The following is a 24524-nucleotide window of genomic DNA, read 5'->3' on the forward strand; positions in this document are numbered from 1 at the left end:
GCCTGCGCACAGCACCAAAGACCCAACACAGACAAAAATAAATAATTTATTTAAAACAAACAAACAAATAAATAAATGAACATAATCAAAACAAAGCTTTAAGAATACAGGTATAAAGTGAGAATAGTAACTTTCAGGCATATATTAACATATCCCCAAAATGTAAGAAAAACGTCTTAAGAAGATGCATTTGCATCTTACCCCTTCTTGTTTCTCTCACAGGTAATTCAAATAAACAGAAAAGCAAAGCTAACCACTTAGCAGACACTCTTATTTCTAAGTCAACTTAAATTCTTAAAAATAACCAGCATTTAAATATTTTGTAAGAATAGTATTTATATCATTTCTAAAATATATAGTTTTATATTTTCTTTTATAGATTTTTCCCCCATTTGTGCCAACGAGCAGAGTAGTTAAATTGGATCAGCTTTACTTTTCAGATCCAAATTGCTAGTCCACTGTATTCTTCCTTAGCTTAAAACTATTTTCACTGTCTTAAGACTCTTCAGGTCTAGGGCTTCCCTGGTGGTGCAGTGGTTAAGAATCTGCCTGCCAATGCAGGGGACACGGGTTCGAGCCCTGGTCTGGGAAGATCCCACATGCCGCGGAGCAACTAAGCCCGTGCTCCACAATTACTGAGCCTGCGCTCTAGAGCCCGCGAGCCACAACTACTGAGCCTACGCACCTAGAGCCCGTGCTCTGCAACAAGAGAAGCCACCGCAATGAGAAACCCATGCACCACAAGGAAGAGCAGCCACCACTCGCTGCAACTAGAGAAAGCCCGCGCACAGCAACAAAGAGCCAACACAGCCAAAAATAAATAAATTTATTTAAAAAAAAGAAAGAAAGAAAGTGGACTGTACGAGAGCAGGAGGAAGCATGGTACAAACCCAGTGAGGCTACCTATGTAGGGAGGGTTAGGGAAAATGGGCCTAGATGTGGCTGAAGACATAGATTTTCTCATTTACTACCCATTTCCATATGATCAATGTTTAGTTTATTCTAAGCATTCAAAATCCCAACACTGGGTTATTCGGTCCTTCTTATATTCATTAAAAACTTAGAATGCAGGGAAACACAGATTGATTAACTCTGACAGTCTGCAATCACCAGAAACATAATTTTTATTCAATTACAAAGCTGAGAGAGAAAAAAAATTTTGAATTTTCTTGCTTAAAGAAGTAATACTATATGTAGGAGATTTTAAAAAATACATACATACCTAAGAAATTCTACCTGATAGGACTGCATTTTTAAAACTCTGGAGATGAAGACATCAAGATTCCTATAACTTTTTCAACTTAAAGAAACCAAAACGGCAAGTACAGAATTGGGAAATCTTCTCCAAACCAGTAATTTTTGCGTTCAACTTCTAAAGGAATCAAAGATGAAAATGGATTCTTTCCACAGGTTTAAATTTTGGTATATCCCGTGAGCAGTAACAACTACAGGAAACGTACTCAGCAAACTCACCATCTGCATAACAGACTCCCTTAACCGTGTCTCCTCTTCAGTCAGGAGAGTCAACTCCTTGCACACCATGGCGGCAAGCCCCACGTCCAAGCATTCCGGATCTGCTGCCATCTTGAAAATTAGTTCCTCGTGCGAGAAGACACAATGGCGCCTCAGCCGACGGTAATGACTGACACACTGACGGCCAATGGGCAACTGAAAACAAGATTCTCAAATTAAATTACTTGCTTATAACACATTCCAGAACAGAACCACTACTTACCCCCCAGATCCTCTTTTATTATAAAGAACAGAGAATAACAACGTCCATTTGAGCATAAGAGGTAACTGTAAGTATTAAACCCTTACTGCCCAGCAAGAATTTCAAAGGCCTTCCCACAGGAAATTCCCATAATGTGAGAGGTTGAGCTGCTGGCCTAAGCTGATTTTCTACTCATTATGTACCTCAAGAAGTATGAGTTCCTTGATATATAAATGAGGCAGCAAACTCTTTTAGACCAGTCTAGTATGAGACTGCTCTTATAGGAAAAAGAAAAAAATTTTTCAGGCTATCAAGGGATAACTGGACATATTCAGCATTGATGTTTCCACAGAACAAACAACAGATGCTACTATCAATACAAGGTAGGGAGGGAGGGAGGGGAAGAAAGCACTACTTAAGCAGTTCACATGGACTAACTTTATTTTTTATAAGGACCAAAGCAAAAGACAATTTAGATTTTAGCATCTAAAGATTATTTTTTAAACTACCAGTCTGGCCTAAAGAGAATTCAAAGTGAAACCATGAGATTATATACTTTAATTTTCCTAAGTGAAATAAATCACTAAATGATCACTTTTCATAAATCAACAGCTACACTTTTTTTTTTTTTTTTTTTTTTTTATGCGTTACGCGGGCCTCTCACTGTCGTGGCCTCTCCCGTTGCGGAGGACAGGCTCCGGACGCGCAGGCTCAGCGGCCATGGCTCACGGGCCCAGCCGCTCCGCGGCATGTGGGATCTTCCCAGACCGGGGCACGAACCCGTGTCCCCTGCATCGGCAGGCGGACTCTCAACCACTGCGCCACCAGGGAAGCCCAACAGCTACACTTTTTAAGATAACTTCTGAAAATCTATCAAGCTTTAAAACAAATTGATACTAGCTATGCTACACAAACTCTCTCTCTCTAGCTTCTTTCCTTCCCTCAAGTGGAAAAACCTGGGTGTCTGAAGTTTTGGTTTGTATTTGAAAATCATAATAAAAAAGAGAAAAAATTAGAAAGTGGACCTTTAAGAACACCTTTTAGAGCTCACCTCCATTCTGAGAAAGACAGAAGGGAATCACAGGAATCAGAGTTTCAGAGTACAAGACTATCTCTGAATCAAGCATTATTTCCGGACTCTTCCAAAGAAACAATCTTTCCCAAGAAAATATATATACTGAGCTTATGATTGGCGACTATCTTGTCTAATAACAATATACAATTCTTTCATTTCTTAATTCTCAGAAATTTACTCTTTAAACATTTCTCAAATACTTAAAACAAGAGCAAGAAGAAAAACAAAACTGTAGGATTTGCAGTTTTTAATTATTATTGATACAATATACAAGGAAGCCACATAAAATACAACTGATTGTCCACTGTGGCTTATAAAAATCAGTACCATCACTTCATTCCGGATACAAAGCTGCTTTTACTTTTCATTTATATCACCCTTCTCTCACAAATATCATCTCACTTGTTTGAGGTTAAGTGAACCTTAGCATCTTTACACAGTAGGTAAAAAAAAAATTAGGACCAGTGAAATTAAAAGTGCTGTCCCGGGACTTCCCTGGTGATGAAGTGGTTAAGAAACCACCTGCCAAGGCAGGGGACACGGGTTCAAGCCCTCATCCAGGAAGATCCCACATGCCGCGGAGCAACTAAGCCCATGTACCACAACTACTGAGCCTGTGCTCTAGAGCCCGCAAGCCACGACTACTGAGCCTGTGCACCTAGAGCCCGTGCTCCGCAACAAGAAGCCTGCGCACCGCAACAAAGAGTAGCCCCCGCTCGCCACAACTAGAGAAAGCCTGCGTGCGGCAACGAAGACCCAACAGAGCCCAAAACACCCACAAAAAACAAGAAGTGCTGCCCGGGCTTCCCTGGTGGCGCAGTGGTTGAGAGTCCACCTGCTGATGCAGGGGACACGGGTTCATGCCCCGGTCCGGGAAGATCCCACGTGCCACAGGGCAGCTGGGCCCGTGAGCCATGGCCGCTAAGCCTGCGCGTCCGGAGCCTGTGCTCTGCAACGGGAGAGGCCGCAACAGTGAGAGGCCCATGTACCGCAAAAAAAAAAAAAAAAAAAAAGTGCTGCCCAAGGGACTTTCCTGGTGGTCCAGTGGTTAGGACTCCATGCTTCCACAGCAGGGGCTGTGGGTTCGATTCCTGGTTGGGGCACTAAGAGCCCACATGCCACGTGGCACAGTTAAAAAAAAAAAAAGTTCTGTCCAAGATCAAACGTCAATAATAGTGATCACATTAAAGGCAGAAATCATCTCTAACTCATCTCTGAATCACCTCCATTTCCCATCCTACACCTACCTAGCCAAGGAACAACTAAATCATAAATACATAATACATGTTAGCTGAGGTTTTAAAATAGAGTTCAAGTCCAAGTTAAAGTCCTAACCTCAGTCTTGCTCCTGTTGCTTTCTAACAAGAAGTTTAGAATTACTAGGTCATATAAGATTGTTCATTATACAATTTCATTCATTAACCAAGGAAACAATATTGTTAATCATGAAATTTAACAAATTAAGGTGCCCACAGAAAATATAAGATCCAATATTACTAAAAAATATCCCCCCAAATGTTAGGAGAGGTGACAAAAAAACAGCTTCACTAAAAGAAAAATAGAGTCAAAGAGTGTATGCTAGGGCTTCCCTGACGGCGCAGTGTTTGAGAGTCTGCCTGCTCATGCAGGGGACACGGGTTCGTGCCCCGGTCCGGGAAGATCCCACATGCCGCGGAGCGGCTGGGCCCGTGAGCCATGGCCGCTGAGCCTGCGTGTCCGGAGCCTGTGCTCCACAACGGGAGAAGCCACAGCAGTGAGAGGCCCGCATACCGCAAAAAAAAAAAAAAAAAGTGTATGATAGGTTTGCAGTCTTTTCCCCACCGACATGACGTAAAAATAACTAATTACTTTTTGATATCTACCTCATTTAAAAGCAAAATAGCAATCAATGGCAATACCATTTACACAAAAGTGCAGCCCACAGAGATCTCAATAGTATAGCTACCCTTTAAAATAAATTTTTTTAAAAGAATATAGAAAACATAAAATAGCAGGAAGAATAAAATCACCTAATTATCAGAAGGAAAAAAATAAAGGAATATTTTAAGATAAAAATCAGAACTGGATATTTTAAGATAAAAATCAGAACTAGATATTTGTAAACGTGGTACAATTAATTCTTGAAAAGATGTGGTCACCCTTCTAAAATCCAAAAGCGCTCAGAGAAAGCGAAGACTAGAGGAATTACATTCTCAGAAAAAGATTCAGAAAACATCAACTGCCCATTTAAAATTCAAATAAAATGAGGAAGTAGCAAATGAGAAATAACGAACTATAAAATCTTCCAAATAAAAACTACCTGGAACTCTGTAAATGGCAACAGACATTCGAGTTTCCACTGAAATATCCATGGGCCCTCCCCTCCCCAGCTAAGCAAGCATAGCAATTAAGATGCATTTTCCGGAGCTGTTAGTAGACACAACAGCTACTTGCTATCGAACAGACCCAGTCAGCAGTACAGAAGTTCACAGCCTCAGCGAAGTTGTAGCCTTGATTAAATCCAGAGTGATAGGCCCGAGGAAACGTCACAACAAACTCGCCAGCACACTGATTCGTCCTATACACCTAAATGCAAATTGGGAACAGGGTACAAAAACAAAACAGAAGAAAAACAACAAAAAAGGGAAACATTTTATGTCAGTTTCAGAAGCATTTTTCAAACTTTGAAACAATAAAGCATTAACCTACACAGACCAGAAAACAGTATCAGGCTTGAAGAAGCAGTTTCACCTTCTTAAAATAGTCACTGTAAATTACAGTAATTCATGACAAGAGTTCACAGCCTAAAGAAATTTTCAAGGAGAAAATGCTGCTCTCATGAGCTACTTAGTTTCCTACCGTAATAAAATTTTTACAGTTAAGAGAATTTTTCTTTTATTCCTTTCATTCCTGTGTTGTAAACAGTGGGAAAGGATGGAATTTCATCCTACTTTTGGATAATTTTTTCTGGAAACTAACTGATTAGCTCATATGTCATATGGAGAGACCCCCCAATCAGTTTTCCTGAATCTCTTTGCTTTATGACAATACTGTGTCTTCTGAAAAGTCCCAGATTCTGCATAAATTTACTCTTTAAAGACAAAGTAACATTACTACTATCACTCGATCTACTTTCTTAATAAGGTTATGATGACTACTTGACTACATGTAGCAAACATTAAATTTATACTTTATCAGGTGTTCGTAGCTTAAATTTAATAATCATTTTCAAACCTAAAAGTTTAAAAGCAGAAAAGGTACTCATTGTATATTTTTACTTCACTATCTCACGTGAAAAAGAGGCTATGACATCTTTATACGAAATATGGGAATATGATCTCCACAAGGATAAGCATTAGCTATTAGAACAACCACTTAAAATACTTATACTTTGGTTAAATGGGGATAATAAAGAATATGAGATTTTTATTAAAAGCAGGATATACTGAAAACATGGCGATTCTGATAGGTTGCTGTACATAAGGTAAATGTGATTCATACTTTACAACACCCCATTCTTAATCAAATAAATGTTGTTCCCTTCAGAGTATAAATTCTAATTTGGCTTGAAGATGATGTGATCTTTTATTTCCCATTACAAAACAAGCATACACCGTGACTCTAATCAAAAGCGTACATAACTTTAAATTTAAAATACTGAAGGGAGATGCAAAAAGACTCACAGGCACACCATGCTCCATTAGCACATTGGGGTTCATGATGGTGACTAACTGATGTAGGAGATCAGGCTGGGATTCAAATAACTCAGGGGCCAGCTCCCTCATCACCTCCTCCAGTTGTTCTGCAGCATGAGATGGCACACCATACCATGTCTTTGGCTCCCCCCTAGCAAAAGAAATAACTGTTTATCTAGGTAGAGCATGGTGCCAATGAGGCCAGGGTATCTGATTCAAATCCACTAAATTATAATTAACTTTGTCTTGCTCCATGGCCATAGATTATATGCCCTGAATCCTAGCAACCATCTCAAAAATCTGTGCTATTATTCATAATAGGGGGTAAGGCAAGAGTATATGGATAGGTAGGTACGTACTTATCACTACAGAAAGGTAATTCAAAGTATATAAACTCTTTAAGGTAGATCACTAAAGAGCATCTTCAAATAGGAAAGATGCTATAGGAAAAGCAAGCATTGTTCCAAAGGATGCTGACATACTGCCTGATTCACAGGTCCACGGGACATTCCAATTATCCCCACAATGATCAAAGTAAAAGTCACTGCCCTTTAGAGTACTTTTACGTAACTTCATTGAGTTCAATTTTACTATCCAAGGAAATAAGCCAAGGCGAGAAATTGTTGAAACCCTGAATATAGCTGTCTATGAATCTTAAGACCAAACACGTGGCATCATTAATACACTAGACTTTAGTGGACTAGAGTTTTATTTATAATACTAAGTTGAACTTTAAGGAACTGGATTTAATTAGTCACGCTATCTACAGAATAGCCGAATTTCTTAACCCTCATACAATTAACCGTGCTGTCTCTATAGAAACTTACTGAGATGACTGGAAATGTTCTGCATCTATGCTGGGTAATGCAGGAGCCACTAGTCACAAGTGACAATAAAGCACTTAAAATGCGGTTACTGCAACTGAGGAAGTAAACTTTAATTTTACTTAATCTTAACTAATTTAAATAGCCACAAGTGGCTAGAAGCTATCCTATTACACAGCACAGCGATGACGCAGAGAAAGGAAACCATTAGCTTTCCAGTGCACAGTGTGATCTGAGCAGTATCTCTCAAATGGAGAGGAATACATCATTTGGTTAAGATCAGAATACTGGACAAGGAACTGGATAAGTAAATAAAAGCTGTGGGTGTGAAACAAAAAAACCAGCGAAAAAATTTAATGAATACGCATGCAACAGAGGCATTTTTAGAGAAAATGTTATTAAAAAGGAAAAAAAAATCAAAAATTTCAATTTGAAATTTTTCAAATTTCAACCTTAAATACTGAAGGTTAGTCAGATCTCAATTATATAAACTTTAAAAAATATCCTGCCTTGCGTTTCAAAAGTTATACCAAAGGAATTTTCATGTACGCTAAATGTAGTATAGTTGGGTCTGAAACTCGAGGCTCTGTGCATGCACGTACTTGAAGAGGGCAAGTGTCTGACGTGTTGTACCCTGAGCCCTCTACACAGTACATTATCCAACTTTGGGGTACAAAATACTTTCAAGTAAGCTCTCCCTAACACATCATCTAACACTGTTGTTACACCTTTAGAAAGGTCACTAAGTATGTGTGCTGTTAACAAAGACTGTACACACCAGTGCAAGTAGTTGATGGAATAGCTCCAGTGATCTTCGATGTGCCAGCAGAAGGAAGAGAAGCACATTCCCACATAAAGCCACGGCACCTTCATGCCAGAGATGTCCACATTGATGTGTGCAAGAACCGACTGCTCTAGAACAGGCATGTTATTCAAGTTCCAACCAGAAAGCGCATATTCCTACAAAAGGAAAAAAATGTAAGTAAGAGATCAGAAATGACAAGTGCCCAATAGAAACCTCCAGGGAGTCTTCAAAAACAAAAGGAAAAATTTTATAATAATTACAATCATCGAGTCCATAGAATCTATGCTCTTTGCTCTCTACATGTAACTCATATTCCTAAATATTTAATCCTATCTCCTAAGTGTTATTTATATTTCCCTTTAATTATTTCAGATATCTCTGGTTTACTCTGAAGCATATAAGGCTTTTTATTACTCCCCACCTGCCCCCACAGCTTACCAGTAAAATACTGTAAGACTCATTTTAATAGGTCGCTATTATATTTCGACTTTATCCCCGGTAACATAACTTCCCAAAATGTTTACCACTATATTTACAGAATGGTGCCAGATACTGTGAAGACAAAACATAATAAGATACAGAATCCTGAATCTGTGGCAACACTGAAGACCAAGATGGTGCAGAAAGCACCCGCAACTCCCACAAACACATCTATCTACAACATCAAAAAAAATTTTGCTTCATAGATGAACTCAAGAGAAAAAAGAATTCGCAGTTTCCAAAAACAAAGAAAGAAAGCACGGCCAGAATGAAAACGGAAAGCTGTTGTCTGAGTTTTCATAGCGGTTTCTAACCGGACATAAGCTCCAGACATGGGTTTCAAACACCCACCTCTGAAGCGGTATGCGGTACAGACTCAAAGTGCTATTATCAAAAAAAAAAAAAAAAAAGTGCTATTATCCTTGTGCAGTGGGGTCTAAGGAACCCAAGCCTATTTCAGGGGACCTGCAAAGTCAAACTACATTCATAATAATTCTAAGATGTTATTTGCCTTTTTCGCTCTCATTCTTGCAGAAACGTAGTGTGAGTTTTCCAGAGCGTATGTGATGTGATATTGCAACAGACTGAATGCAAAAACAGGTAAGAGAATCCAACCGCCTTCTATTAGAAGGCTGATAACTGTTGAACCTGGATGCCAGGGAGGGAGGGAGGGAAGTTCATTACTATGTTTAGTTTGATACATTTGAAAGTTTCGATAATACAGAGTTAAAAATAAAACCCTCAAATTAAGAGGTTAAATAGCCAGTGACAAAGCTGAAGGGAGAATCTGTGAACCAGAAGACTGATTTGAGGATATCATCCATAATGAGGCACAGAGATAAGGAAATTATAAAAGTGTAGCTAAGAGTTACAGAGGATAGAAGAAATTCCAACAAAGGTTTAACTAGGAATCCCAATACGGAATAATAAAGAGATATGATTCCTACCCTCAATAGGCTTTTAAAAAAAAAAAAAGCAGTTTTCAAAAATACTACTCAATATATTTTTTAGTTGGCTGAACAAATACTGAAACTAGGTGAAGAGACCAGGCCTACATACAAAAAGTTCCAAGATGAGACAATATATATTAAACTCCAAACACAGATAAATTAGTAAATTATATAGTTCTTCAGAGGACAACAAAATAGTCATCATCATGAGTCTGGATCAATAAGAAAACTTGGTGGAAAAGGAAAAACCTGGGTTGATCTTGGAAGACTAGGTAAGATTTGAAGGTAAATGACAAGAGACAGAATATACTGGTCTGGCTGGTAAAGAGGCAGAGTGGAATGGTCATACTCAGAAAAGCAGGAAATAAGACCAGAAAAGAAGACTGGATCTTTAATCTTAAATTTCAGACTAAGAAGCTTGGATGATATCCTATATTCAAAAGGGAAATAAAACAGATTTTGAAAAGTGAAACAATATGATAAACATCTTAAATATTTTTATATTTATCTTAAAATTTTTGATTATGGAAAATTTCAAACAAAAATAGACAGAACTGCAAAATGAACTCCCCAAGACCCACCAATCTTAACATTTTAACTGAAAGCAATGCATGAGAGAGACTGCAGAGAGTGGCAGTGTTCAGAAAAGCTACTTTAAACAGAGCAAGCCTAAGACAGCTACCCTTCAAAAGGCCCGCTTTGGGGCTTCCCTAGTGGCACAGTGGTTAAGAATCTGCCTGCCAATGCAGGAGACACGGATTCGAGCCCTGGTTCAGGAAGATCCCACATGCTGCGGAACAACTAAGCCCGTGTGCCACAACCACTGAAGCCCGCGCACCTAGAGAGCCCGTGCTCCCAACAAGCAAAGCCACCACAATGAGAAGCCTGCATGCCACAACGAAGGTAGCCCCCACTCGCTGCAACCAGAGAAAAGCCCACGTGCCGCAACGAAGACCCAACGCAGCCAAAAATAAAAAATAAATAAATAAATTTATTTTAAGAAAAAGGCCCATTTCAAGTTCGGCCCCTGGCTGGCATCTGGAAAGCTGCATGGTAAACAGTTCGTGACACTGACACAGGGTGGGTCGCAGTGCTGTACAGTGTGGTTTATGCACGCCCAATCTCCTTCTGGGGGTCTGGAATTTTGCTATGTGTTAGGCAGAAGGTGCCTATGTCACCAGCCGCTTATAAGAACCCTGAGCTCTGGGTCCCTAATGAGCCTCCCTGGTGGGCGATGCTTCACACATGGTGTCAGTCTGATGCTGGAGTACCTAAGTGCATCCTGTGTGACTCCAGGGAGAGAGGGCTCTTGAATGCTTCCAACTGGCTACCTCCAGACTTTGACCACACATCTTGTTTTCCCTTTGCTGATTTTACTTTATATCCTTTCACTGTAATAAGTCACAGTCATGAGTTCCCAGCGAACCTGAGCAGCTCTGGGGAACCCCCAACACAAGTGATCACTATGTAAGACCACGGCAATTATCCCAACATGACATGACAGGACGGAGACAAGGACGGTGGTAGTGGGACTGAAAAGAGGCCAATCCCACAGAAAATAATGAAAAATAAATTAACAGGATTTATTCAGTGATTTACGACACAGAGAGGATAAGATGAAAAAAATGTTTCCAAGGTTTCAAGTTCTATGCCTATTTTTATTCCTCAGAAGCCCTGTTTGTAGAGCACTTGTATTTATAAGACAAATGTATTAACTTCAGAAGTACTTTTCCACTAAACTATGATACCAGAGAAGCATGCTATCAGATGCCAAGAAACTAACTCATACAGAAGTTCAACATGCATGCACAATTCCTGGGGAAAAGATGGCAGGTATCTACTTTTCTAAGAGTAACTTCCAGAGAAGAGTAACAAACTGACAGAAAACATAAGTATAAAAAATACAGAGATTTTATATACACTGTCTAATTAGTCCTTAAAATCCTTTTGTACAAATGGGTTCTCTCACTCCACCTTACAACATAAAAGCAGAATCCTGAGTAAAACGTTACTGCTTATGAAATAAACAGCAAATCGATGACCCAGACTAGAAAAAAGAGCTATATCCCTGTCTCTTCATGCTATGCTGATGTCTTTAAAGCCCAAATTTCTCCACATTTTTTTTTTTTTTTTCTGTACGTGGACCTCTCACTGTTGTGGCCTCTCCCACTGTGGAGCACAGGCTCTGGACGCGCAGGCTCAGCGGCCATGGCTCACGGGCACAGCCTCTCTGCGGCATGTGGGATCCTCCCGGACCGGGGCACGAACCCGCGTCCCCGGCATCGGCAGGCGGACTCTAAACCACTGCACCACCAGGGAAGCCCTCCACATTCTTATATGAAGGTGAATGGAGCAAAAGCAAAAACAGATGAATATTCATACAGAATTCAAACATTTAGAAGGATTAATATCTATATTGTTTACTTAGGGTTGACATTTAACCACATTTAAAGTAATCTTTAAAAACTCTGTGACTGGGCTTCCCTGGTGGCGCAGTGGTTGAGAGTCCGCCTGCCGATGCAGGGGACATGGGTTCGTGTCTCGGTCCGGGAAGATCCCACATGCCGCGGAGCAGCTGGGCCAGTGAGCCATGGCCGCCGAGCCTGCGTGTCTGGAGCCTGTGCTCCGCAACGGGAGAGGCCACAACAGTAAGAGGCCCGCGTACCTCAAAAATACATATATAAAAAATTTTTAAAATAAAAACTCTGCGACCTTATCTCTTAAGATTAGAAGATATAAATACCTGTTCAAGAGCAACTTAAAAATTCAAAACCAAAATGAAATTCAGAAAAAGTTAAAAGCTGTAAAACAAAGCCTCTTCCCAATAAGTAGGTAATTGCCTACCATTTGCCAATGGAAGGGTATGCAGAAACTAAGGTTGATGCATTTCTTTATACTTCTACAAAGCAGGTTTTAATTCAGTGACATTGAACATGTACACATTTCAACACTGAACTGTTCCTATAAAATTTATCTGTATAGGGTTTCCCTGGTGGCACAGTGGTTAAGAATCCGCCTGCCAGTGCAGGGGACACGGATTTGAGCCCTGGTCCAGGAAGATCCCACATGCCACAGGGCAACTTAGCCCACAGCCGCAACTACTGAGCCTGTGTCCTAGAGTCCTCAAGCTGCACTACTGAGCCCAAGTGCTGCAACTACTGAAGCCCACGCGCCTAGAGCCCATACTCTGCAACAAGAGAAGGCACCGCAATGAGAAGCCAGCGCACCGCAACAAAGAGTAGCCCCCAGCAACTAGAAAAGCCCACGCGGAGCAACAAAGACCCAACGCAGCTAACTAGCTAGCTAGCTAGCTAGATAAATAGGCAGACAGACAGACAGACAAATAAATAAATAAATAAATAAGTCAGCCTTCAGACTAGATTTTTAAAAAAGCAAGATTCAATCATATGCTGCCTATAAGAGACACACACCAGATTCCAAAATACAAACAGCTTCAAAGTAAAAGAATGGAAAAGATATGCCATGTCAATGGTAGCCGTAAGAGACCTAGAGTGGCCATATTTTTAATTGTATATCCTTCTCCACTATGTAACTTTTTTTTTTGACCATGTGTTAACTCTTTTAATAGGAGATAAAACTCTCAATTACTGCCAATTACAAAGGTAAAGAAAAGGTGACAAGGACCAAAGTAAAGAGAAAAAGAAATAAATGATCATCTTAATTCAGGTTTACACACAGAGGTCATCTCCTAGGTGACAGTACTTCATTACCTGTGACAGTTTAAATGCATATTTGAAAACCTACCTGCCCAGGTGTTAAAGGCAAATTAATTGTGGACCTACCAGTAAAATGTAATTTTTAAAAAAAATCTTGTCACTTGCTAGATTTCCAAACAGAAAGAGCTAGGCAAAATCTTAACTAAAGTTAAAGTTTTAAACCAATTTAACGGGTTTTAAAATGCAAAGTTAAGGGCTTCCCTGGTGGCACAGTGGTTTAGAGTCCACCTCCCCACCTGCAAGGGATGCAGGTTCGTGCCCCGGTCCGGGGGGATCCCACATGCCGCGGAGTGGCTGGGTCCGTGAGCCATGGCCGCTGAGCCTGCGCATCCGGAGCCTGTGCTCCGCGACGGAAGAGGCCACAAGAAGTGAGAGGCCCATGTACGGCAAAAAAAAAAAAAAAAAAAAATTGATAAAATGCAAAGTTAAATAATATTTAATGGTACTTTGAATTTATTGTTTTCAAAACTGAAGATTCTTTTTACTGTCCAAATTCTACATATTTAATATTTTAAATGAACGTGGTCCCTTAAGATTAAAGAAAGGCAGTTTTCTACTACGTAAAGGCTGAATCAGCTTCAGGGTAAGAAATCTGGATACTACTATGTGCTCTGCACCTCTTCTTCTGGCAGCATCTTTCTCCGACCATCCTTTACAGGAAATCCACTTCCAAAGTCTTTTGAGGAGATGTCAGCTCCATACTCTACGATAACATCTTCTTCAATGCTGCTCACCAGCCGCCAGAATTCCTTCTCCACTAGTTCTGTGGGAACCATCTACACAGGGAAAACAAAGATTACAGATTACCAACTCTCTATAACCATAACCCACTATGACATAATACACAGGTCAAGTGAACAAAAGCCCATGAAAAAACAGAAAACCTTCTCAATTCCCAGAGCTGAAAAGACTGCAGTCCTAGCTTTTCTGACTGACGACGGGAAAAAGCTAAAGACAACTTACATGTTCAGAAAAACATAATGAATTTGAACTGCCTTCTTCTGCAAGCTGCTTTCCAACTAAGAAGGATAAAGATGACCCAGGACATAAGGAAGGAAAAGGAAATACAAAACTCAAGGCTGAATTTTAACAGCTTTGGCAAATTATTTCGAAAGGGATTTTTTTAAAGCCCAAGATCCCCCAGGGAAAGAAGCAAACTTCATACTACAAATAACTAAACCACAGCAGCAACTGCCGCACCCTCCGTGCCTGCCTGTAGAGGACAGCACTCCCAGAGCGCTGCAGAACAAGTGCAAGGTCGAAGTCAGTTTCTCTACAGTGCACACTGCCACGACAGAGGGTAAAAGAAACAAAATCAGATCCCAGGCCCCTAATCTTCAGATCTGGTGTTCTATCATCTTTTTTATGCTGTCCCTGCTTTCTACAAAATAATGAAAGTTTTTAAAAAGCAACGCAAAAGCTCTGGAATCAGACAAATTTTTATATTCCCCAAAGTGACCTAAAAGATAGATACTCACATGAACTGGCATGTTGAAATAGTCAGACTTAAAATTATCTGCCATCTCTCCAAAGCTCTGAAGTGTATACTCTCGTACAGCTTGTTCAAATCCAAAGGCTTCTCTAGGTTTATTACATTCCTGGGAAGAAAAAATATCTAAGATTAACTTACTGAAACTGAACTGAAGGACGCATTAAGGCCCTCAGGTACTACCTTCTTTGATCATTTCCCTAGGTGAAGCAAATCCAGTCAACTCTAGACCGCAAAACAAGTATTAATGTGGAATCAGGAAATAATGTTCTTAAACTTCAACTGCATTTTCACACCTTCCAGTAGGAAGGTGGCAATGAGACAGCTTTGGGCTTTGGAGTTGTCATTAAGCTTTGGTACCAAGACAAACACCTGGAGGACTACCAACCTGGAATCAAGCCCAGGGATGTCTATTATTCTCAGTGGAAAAAATAAATGTTCATGGAGGGAGGAAAGGTAAAGGACAAAGGGATATTCACCGGGTTGCTAGGATAATTAGCTAGAAAAATGATTTTTTTTTCATACTATCAACCACCATGACCAATTTCTTAACACAAATACTGACTTCGAGTAGAACTGAATCATCTAACCTTGAGAATAATAAATAAAAAATAATTCAAGGGACTTCCCTGGTAGCACAAGTGGTTAAGAATCCGCCTGCCAATACAGGGGACATGGGTTCGATCCCTGGTCCGGGAAGATCCCACATGCCACATGGCAACTAAGCCTGTGCGCCACAACTACTGAGCCTGCACTCTAGAGCCCATGAGCCACAACTGCTGAGCCTGCAAGCCACAACTACTGAAGCCCATGTGCCTAGAGCCCGTGCTCCACAACAAGAGAAGCCACCACAATGAGAAGGCTGTGCACCACAATGAAGAGTAGCCCCCACTCGCCGCAATAGAGAAAAGCCCACGCACAGCAACAAAGACCCAACACAGCCATAAATAAATAAATAATTCAAAGGCCATAAATATCCATCTTTGACTACATCTAGATATACCATCTCTTTCCCTCCAATGTCCTATCACATTTTGTTAAAATAAGTAAACAGACCAGACATTTCATGATAATGACATCATTATAATCTTTCAATAACAATTTAGTACAATCAAGTCAAAATTTAAACAAGTTAATAGATACCACCAGTTTATTTGGTAGCATGAAAACTGGATGCATAAATCCTAAGTTCTAGAGCTTCATGTCTGATTTTTACTTTTTAAAAAAAAGAAAAAAGAAATAACCTACAGACCTTCTTCATTTTTATTGTTTTCCAAGAATATGAATATTCTGAGCAAAGTCTGCAGCAATAAGCAGAATTATCTAACCAACGGTCAGAAAAAGACCCTTTAAAAAACAAACTGTTATATTTCTAGTCACTATCACTCTTTAAAAATCCTGGAGATTTCAAACACTGAAGAACAAAGAGACAGGAGAAGAAGCTTCACGGAATGTGTTCACTATACATGTGTAAGTGTGTGCTACTGTTCTTAATTCAAAAAGGTAAGGTTAGGCTTATACCTCAGCGACACATTTAGGACACCTCCAGTCTCCTTTGGGCACATCAGGTAGTGGGGGAATTAAACAAAATGTATGATAGCTGTCATCACATCCATCACACAACAGCAATTTATCTTCATTATTTCCCCGACCACAAAACATACAAACGTAAAGATCAACCTGTTAAAAAAACAAAAGTTTATTTTCTGTAATAAGTAATATTAAATTTTTACCACGAACACCTTAACTGAAACAAACAAAATAACGTACACTAAAAAGTAAACATAACTTAAATCCTTAATATTTATTTTAAATAACTGTATTTAAATACTTTGTATAAAACTTCCTAAATTTCCTCAGAGCTTCTACAAGCAAATTAATAAAAGCATATCAAGGTATGAGAATAAAGGAAGACTACACTACAAATCTAGGGTACTTGAAAGTCAATTTATATAAATAAAATATACCACATCACCCTTTCTATACACAAATACTCTTTATTTGTAGAGGGCTGAATACCGAGCATTAATACAGCTAAGGATTTACAGTTTCACTTCATCCTCTCACTCACTCACTTACAAGGTATAAGACTCAGGGAACAGTCTGTGTATATGGGACAAAGCAAAGTTAGTATTATATAAACCAAAGCTGCAAGTTCAGACGCACCATCAAGTCTTACAGCTAAATAAACTAACTAGATAACATACTAAGATATAGCAAGGTAAAAAGTGCAAAACTAAAATAAAAATAAATCCTTTCCCTCCTGACACATCTCAGAACACTTACAAAGTTAACAGAGAGAGTTCCTTTCCGTTGTCTCATTTGCATGTTAAATGCGTCTGACCTGTTGGTAACTTTTCGTCTTCGGGAGACCTCATCTTGAAATAAAAATAGTTATATAATAATAATAGTAAAAACTAATGTTGAGAGCTTACCATGGACCAGACACTATTTTAGATTATTTAAATTAGTTAAAATCTCACAACACTATGAGGTAGATAAACTATTATCCCCCACTGAAGATAAAGAATCTGAAGCACAGAGAAGCTAGATAACTTGCCCAAAATCACACAGCCAGTCAGTGGCAGACTTGGGACTCTAGTCCAGGCAATCAAGCTCCAGAGAGCGTAACTACTAATTCTACACTTGCCCATATGTAGTACTTATCAGGGACTAATCTGGGACTAGCTTTGAGATCACTGCCAGCTAATACAATTACAAACAGAAAAAAGATAAAGTCCTTAATCTTTTAAAAGAGCAACAGTAAACATTATAATGTATCTAGAAGTCCTATCACACTGAATGCTTTGAGAGTGATGGAAGAATATTACCTGATTATCCAGAGTTCAACCCACAATCTGAATAAAGACTTAGTCATATCATAAAATGCACAGTAATCAATATGACTTGTGATTATAGCAATTCACTAAATTCTTATACAGTAAAAACATATCCAACACAACTCTGTTAAATTGAGCTTTAAAACTAACATGCACATAGAACTGTGAAACTTGATCTCCGCATTAGCAATTTTACTCACAAAAGCTTCTAACATGCTAAGCTGAGTACTAGGCATTCTTTAAACAGGTTACTTAAATGAAGTATCATAATATGCAAAGGCGATTAAAGAAAAATATCAAAATTATGGTTAGAATCTAAATCATTAGCTCTCCCCAGTATATTTTGATACTAAAGGTCAGAGAAATCCTCTATTTCTCTTTAAATTTAAAAATAATAAGCTTTAGATCACCAGGTGAGAGCCATTAATTTTGCAATTCTCTTATAAACTAGCCTTTAGAAACTACAATTTCTGTGTCATGTGTTAGACATGGAGGAGGAACTTTCTCTCTTCCAAAATATTACAAAAATTCAACATAATATGGCTCCTCACACCTTAAGATTATCTGTCACTAAAAAGGTGATCTGTCTAGGAACTATGTTGCCTAAGAAAATCCCAAGGCAGACTACGATCGAGTATCATATGAATCTTGTTATAACCATATTGTTGTACCTTATTTCTTTTCGTGACCAAATAACAGATTTACCTTCTTTATCTTTTACTCCCATTGCCAAGCCCACAACCTTAGGCCCAGCCCCAAAAATCCGAAGTTTCTTCAGTTCCGTGTTTCTATTCACTTCTCCAGATTCTGACTAAAAAAAAATAAACTCACATTAGTCTAATTACTGTGATTCATAAATTTATTTTCTTACCCAAGAAAAGTCTCAAGATCCAATTCAAAATGAAGGAAAATTTTAATTTTTCTAAATCCACTTGCTGCCTCATTGCTGAAGTCACCAAAGCGCTCTGCAACACCCAGATTCCTTTCCACAAAAGAAAATCTACCTTTCATAAAAGCATAGTTGTCAATTAGGTTCTGTCCAGAGACAGACACAACTGGTAATTACTGGTGTAACAGTGGTAATAACTCGATAGAAATGCCCACTTCTAACTTGCTAATGGACACCCATCTTTGATTAGGGCAATTATGCCCATCCTAGGAGATGAATAATGACTGTCCTAAGTCAATCATGCCAATGCCATTCCTCTTTGTTGGCGATCACCTAGCTAAGGGTGGGAATGCTATCGTGTTCTAGCCAGTGAGACATAAGGAAGGTCTACTGGAAACCTCTGGGAAAGATTTTCATCTTCTAATAAAAGAGAAAGCATCTCAAAGAGTAAGTCCTTTTCACCCAACTTCCTTCCCCACTGCTACAAGACTCAGTCTGATGGAAGCACAGCGCTGGACGCTACAGCAGCCACAATGCAATTAAGAGGAGATATATATATCACCCATACACTGAAGAAGGCCAGGCAGGAAGATGGAAAGAGCCTGGCCCTTGATGACAATGTGAAGTAGCTATACGAATCCTAGAACTACTTATCTCTGAAAATCTAATGTGGAAAATGTGTCCGCATGTGAAAACTGTGTTGTCAATGTTTAAGCTACTGTCATTTGGCATTCTAGTACTTGAGGATGACATCATGACAGACACCAGTGTTACACCTTGAATTTAGATAATCTCTGAATGCAGGGTAATAACCAAAATTTACTTAAAATATACTTAGTCGACAAGAATAAAAATAAACCAGGATAAAATACAGACTACTTTATAAGTCTATGGCGACCTAACAGCAGACAGACACAGGCAGCCTGGACTACTAAAAGAGCATATAAGAACCAAACCAACCAAAATGGCATTTCAAAATGTATCTTTAAACTTTGGTAGGCTGATATTAACCTACAGTCAGTCCAATGAAAAACATTAACACTACACATTCTCTTTTTTTTTTTTGCAGTATACGGGCCTCTCACTGCTGTGGCCTCTCCCGCTGCGGAGCACAGGCTCCGGACACGCAGGCTCAGCGGCCATGGCTCACGGGCCCAGCTGCTCCATGGCATGTGGGACACCCCCCAGACCAGGGCACGAACCCGCGTCCCCTGCATCGGCAGGCGGACTCCCAACCACTGCGCCACCAGGGAAGCCCCTAACACTACACATTCTTTACCACTGTTAAAGCAAAGTACATAGTAATAAAAGCTAACATAGTGAGTATATAGTATATGCCATATCAAAGTATTCTAGTCAATTAATCCTTACAACCACCTTTTCAGACAGACAATAAAATCCCCAAAAGTGGAAATAATATGACAACATTCTCTGATCTTACTGGCATAAAGCTAGAAATAACATCAAAAATCAAAAGGCCCGGGCTTCCCAGGTGGTGCAGTGGTTGAGAGTCCACCTGTCGATGCAGGGGACACGGGTTCGTGCCCCGGTCCGGGAGGATCCCACATGCCGTGGAAAGGCTGGGCCTGTGAGCCATGGCCGCTGAGCCTGCGCATCCGGAGCCTGTGCTCCGCAACGGGAGAGGCCACAACAGTGAGAGGCCCGTGTACCGCCAAAAAAAAAAAAAAAAAAAAATCAAAAGGCCCTTCCACCTGGAATTTTTTCTCTGTATATACATATATCACATGTATCATATATCAGAATCTCTGGAACAAAGGAAAGAAGTAATCACAGGAAATTCTATAGTCTTAAACACAGCAATCAAAGCAAAAGAGCAGGAATAAATGAATTAAGTTCCCAACTCAAAATGCTAAGAAAACAATTACAACATAAACCAAAAGAACTTTGTGATGCTGGATTAGGACTAGAATTATCAGTATGAGCTGAAAATATAAAGTCACAATTTTAAAAAATTGATTTCCCAGCCCTGACCACCAGAAGGGGCTACAAGCAATGGTATCCCAGTAGGAACAAGCACACCTTGTGCTCAAATCTTGGCTTCTAAATACCATTTCCCACTAAAGTGAACCAGGATTCCTTGGAGAAATGACTGATTCCAGGTCTAAGTCACGGCAAGAAGACAATGGGATTCTTTGTGCTAGAAAGTAAGTGCTCAAAAACTGATGGAGAGGGCTTCCCTGGTGGTGCAGTGGTTAAGAATCCGCCTGCCAATGCAGGGGACACAGGTTTGAGCCCTGGTCTGGGAAGATCCCACATGCTGTGGAGCAACTAAGCCCGTGAGCCGCAACTACTGAGCCTGCGCGTCTAGAGTCTGTGCTCCGCAATGGGAGAGGCCACGGCAGTGAGAAGCCCGCACACTGCGATGAAGAGTGGCCCCAGCTTGCCGCAACTAGAGAAAGCCTGCGCACAGCAACGAAGACCCAACACAGCCAAAAATAAATAAATAAATTAATTAATTGAGAAACAAAAAAAAACTGATGGAGACTTGTCAAAGAACATATGAACCTCTTGAAGGGTCTCCCGTAGGCCAAATTTGGAACAATTCGAGTATCAAAAAGGAATAAAAAGTAGTAATAGGTTATAAGACATTTATCAAAAAAGTCATGCTCGGGCTTCCCTGGTGGCACAGTGGTTGAGAGTCCGCCTGCCAGTGCAGGGGACACGGGTTCGAGCCCTGGTCCGCGAAGATCCCACATGCCGCGGAGCAACTGAGCCCGTGCGCCACGACTGCCGAGCCTGCGCTCTAGAGCCCGTGCTCCGCAACGAGAGAGGCCACCACAAAGAGAAGCCTGCGCACCGCAGTGAAGAGTGGCCCCCGCTCTCCGCAACTAGAGAAAGCCCGCGCACAGCAACGGAGACACAAAGCAGCCAAAAATAAATAAAAAAAAAAAAAAAAAAAAAAGTCATGCTCTATAGTGAGACTAAAAAGGAGGAGGGACACTCAAGGTTGGTTCCACAGGTAATATACATTCATCAAAATTCATCAAACTGTACACTTAAGACATACACATTTTACTGTATGAAAAATAATCAAGCGTGGGAGAAGAGTTTTTTAAAGAAAAATGCTAACTAGTAAACGTAGAAGAAATGACAGAACCCGAAAATCACCTGGTTTGCAACCACCAACATAATTAACTGAGGCAAGGATCATCAATGAATGTTCAAACTATTGGGTAAAACAAGTTAATGGAATAATGGAAATATTGTTATTGAAAAATAATGGAAAGTTAATGGAAAACAAGTTATTCCCACAGTCTTATAGTTTACTCTGATTACTTTTATTACAAGGAGAATAGTACATTATAACGAAGAAATGCTGGCTCAAACTTAGTGTCACCAAAAATGGGACATACTGGCATTCTAATGTATAAGTGTTAAGGGTTTGGTCATTCTTGATATAAACAAACTGCAATCTCAGCTTTCAAGGAACTCATTCTAGTGAGGTCACAGAAAAAAACAACTAAAGCAGAGTATATCAAGCAATGTGATAGAGATGGGAAAGGGAAGTAGGATAACTTTCTTAACTTCCATTTCTTGTTTGGGAAACTATTCGATGGCTGTGCTTGTCACTATCACCAAGCTAGAAAATATTTTTTAAAAAAACAGATTTAGAAAAGGTGATAATGTTTGCAACATACTGAGTTTAGCTGTGTGTGGCCACCAAGGCATACATATACACACATGCACTCAAGACCCCTGGTGAACAGGGAAGAAGCACGGATGTCATGACTTATTTAGGAGTCCTGAGAGATAGGTAGTAACAAATCACAGGGTGGAAGAGACAGTTGGGTAGAGTGAAGATAAGGAAGACTGAGAGCACTACATGAAGGGCAGAGAGAAGAGATAACAAAGATTACTGAGGAGTGGTCAGAGAGTGACGAGGGAAACGAGAAGAGAGGTGTCACAGAAGCCAAAGAAAAAGCAAATTTCAAGAAATGCAAACATGATCAGAGATGAAGTAGGTTAAGAAATGAAAAAGGGGTCTCAGCATCTGACAATTATTAACTCTGTGGTAACTTGAATAGTGTAGTTTTAAGGAAATTATTTAGCTCAAAGTCAGATTACAGGGTTTAAAAACTGAACAGATACTGACGAAACTGAGAAAATATAGATGATTTTCCAGGGAACTTCTTCATGAAAAGAGGCAAGGAGTAAGGAACTATCTAGGAAGAAGGCTTCTGTTTTTGAAGCCGGGAAGGATGGGAGTAGAAGGATTACCCTTGGAGAAAAAGGCACACTCTGCCCACAGAGATAGGTAGAGATTAAGAATGAACACCAGATAGTTTCATGTATGGGGCAAGAGGTTGAAGTTCTACCAGAAAGCCTTTACTGTCTTTCCGAAATAGAAGACTAGGAATGAGGCAGACTGGCAATATTAATTAAAGACAGACTGCAAGGTGAAGAAATATTAATTAAAGACAGACTGCAAGGTGAAGAAATTCTTAATTGCAAATCCTCAGATGGTTCTAATATCAATCTAATATCAACCAATCTGACTACAGCAACAATTACTGCAACGGGTAAAAGTATTCTGTGTAGTCCCTATTCTTACATAATGAATGGCAATCATTATATAATCTGATGAAAGGCAATCAGAAATAAGCAGGACTTTTTTTTCATGGTTTCAGAAGGAACATCAAGGGATTTCATCACAAGCTGGCAACTGATTAAATGGGCCCACCTGGGGCAACTCTTCAAAGTTGAGTCACCATGTCAAAGAGACTAGTCTTCAAGTATTTCAGGTCATAAGACAGAATCTTCACTATATACCCAAAGACGATCAGAACTTCTGAGATCAACCATAGTAATAAAAATCACTTAACAACTAAACCAGAGTTAACTAATTTAAAATAGAGCTATTGGGACTTCCCTGGTGGTGCAGTGGTTAAGAATCCACCTGCCAATTCAAGGGACACGGGTTCGAGCCCTGGTCCGGGAAGATCCCATATGCCACAGAGCAGCTAAGCCAGTGTGCCACCGCTACTGAGCCTGCACTCTAGAGCCCGCGAGCCACAACTACTGAAACCCGCACACCCCAGAGCCCGCACGCCACAACTACTGAAGCCCACATGCTCTAGGGCCTGCGTGCTCCAACTACTGAGCCCAAGTGCTGCAACTACTGAAGCCCACGCGCCTAGAGCCCGTGCTCCGCAACCACAGAAGCCACCACAACGAGAAGCCCGTGCACCACAACGAAGAGTAGCCCCCGCTCGCCGCAATTAGAGAAAGCCCGCGCGCAGCAATGAAGACCCGATGCAGTCAAAAAAAATAAATAAATTTAAAAATTAAAAAAAATAAAATAGAGCGATCATTTTCCAAAAATTTCCATTAAATTCACATGCCCCATTCAAGACACCTACCTTTCTGCTATCAGAGTACCTAAGAAGCTAAATTATTAATCAGGAGGTTATTTAGCGAGCATAAACTCAGAACAAGGAAAGTAGACATGGCATGAAAGAGACATATCCCCTGAGCTACAGAAAAGCAAGATGAAGTATCATTAGCCTGCCTCTACAGTGACAGGACTCCTCACAAGCCCAGATCCAGTATCTCTTGTTAATAGTGAACCCACTTTCCATGTGAACCACTTCCATCCTTAAATGTGTTTAGGACCCAGAAAAGCTGGTGTTCCAGTTCACCCATATGTTAATTTAAATGGGCCATATCTCAAGAGTCCTAAGGGCACCTCACTCTCCCCAGCCTACAGATTGTCTTTACCAAAAACCTTTAGAAACACAACTTCGAGGACCACAAAGAAATGGGAATAGGAAAAAGGTGGAGGGGAAGAGGGGCAGACAAAAAGAAATTAGGGCATTTTTCTTCCAATGTATTCATTAGGCTTTAAAATTATTCCAGGTCACAAGAACACTGTAGAAATTACACTGGAATGGTTCGGAGACTAAGAAACTTACCCACTGGTTTTTAAAGGAATGATGAGTAAAGATAAAACCACTCTTTCCTATTCTTCTCACTTATACTAACCACGAAAATAAAATATCCTAGAATTCATCAGCATGTCTATGAAA

The 24524-nt window shown here is 40.0% G+C and overlaps 1 protein-coding gene across 1 annotated transcript in view; it reads right to left on the bottom strand.

The window, feature by feature from the left end:
- Window positions 1-24524, bottom strand: part of KDM5A (lysine demethylase 5A) — a 78599-nt gene that overhangs the window by 39881 nt on the left and 14194 nt on the right. Inside the window, exons 6-14 of the mRNA XM_065887294.1 lie at window positions 18294-18399; window positions 17035-17126; window positions 16270-16428; window positions 14738-14857; window positions 13877-14035; window positions 8066-8247; window positions 6452-6614; window positions 5235-5354; window positions 1474-1668 (exon numbers count right to left, since the gene is read on the bottom strand). Coding sequence (XP_065743366.1) covers window positions 1474-1668; window positions 5235-5354; window positions 6452-6614; window positions 8066-8247; window positions 13877-14035; window positions 14738-14857; window positions 16270-16428; window positions 17035-17126; window positions 18294-18399 — 1296 coding nt within the window. The remainder of the gene's footprint in view (window positions 1-1473; window positions 1669-5234; window positions 5355-6451; window positions 6615-8065; window positions 8248-13876; window positions 14036-14737; window positions 14858-16269; window positions 16429-17034; window positions 17127-18293; window positions 18400-24524) is intronic.

This window comes from Phocoena phocoena, chromosome 11 (genome assembly GCF_963924675.1).
Source record: "Phocoena phocoena chromosome 11, mPhoPho1.1, whole genome shotgun sequence".
Taxonomy (NCBI): Eukaryota; Metazoa; Chordata; class Mammalia; order Artiodactyla; family Phocoenidae; genus Phocoena; species Phocoena phocoena.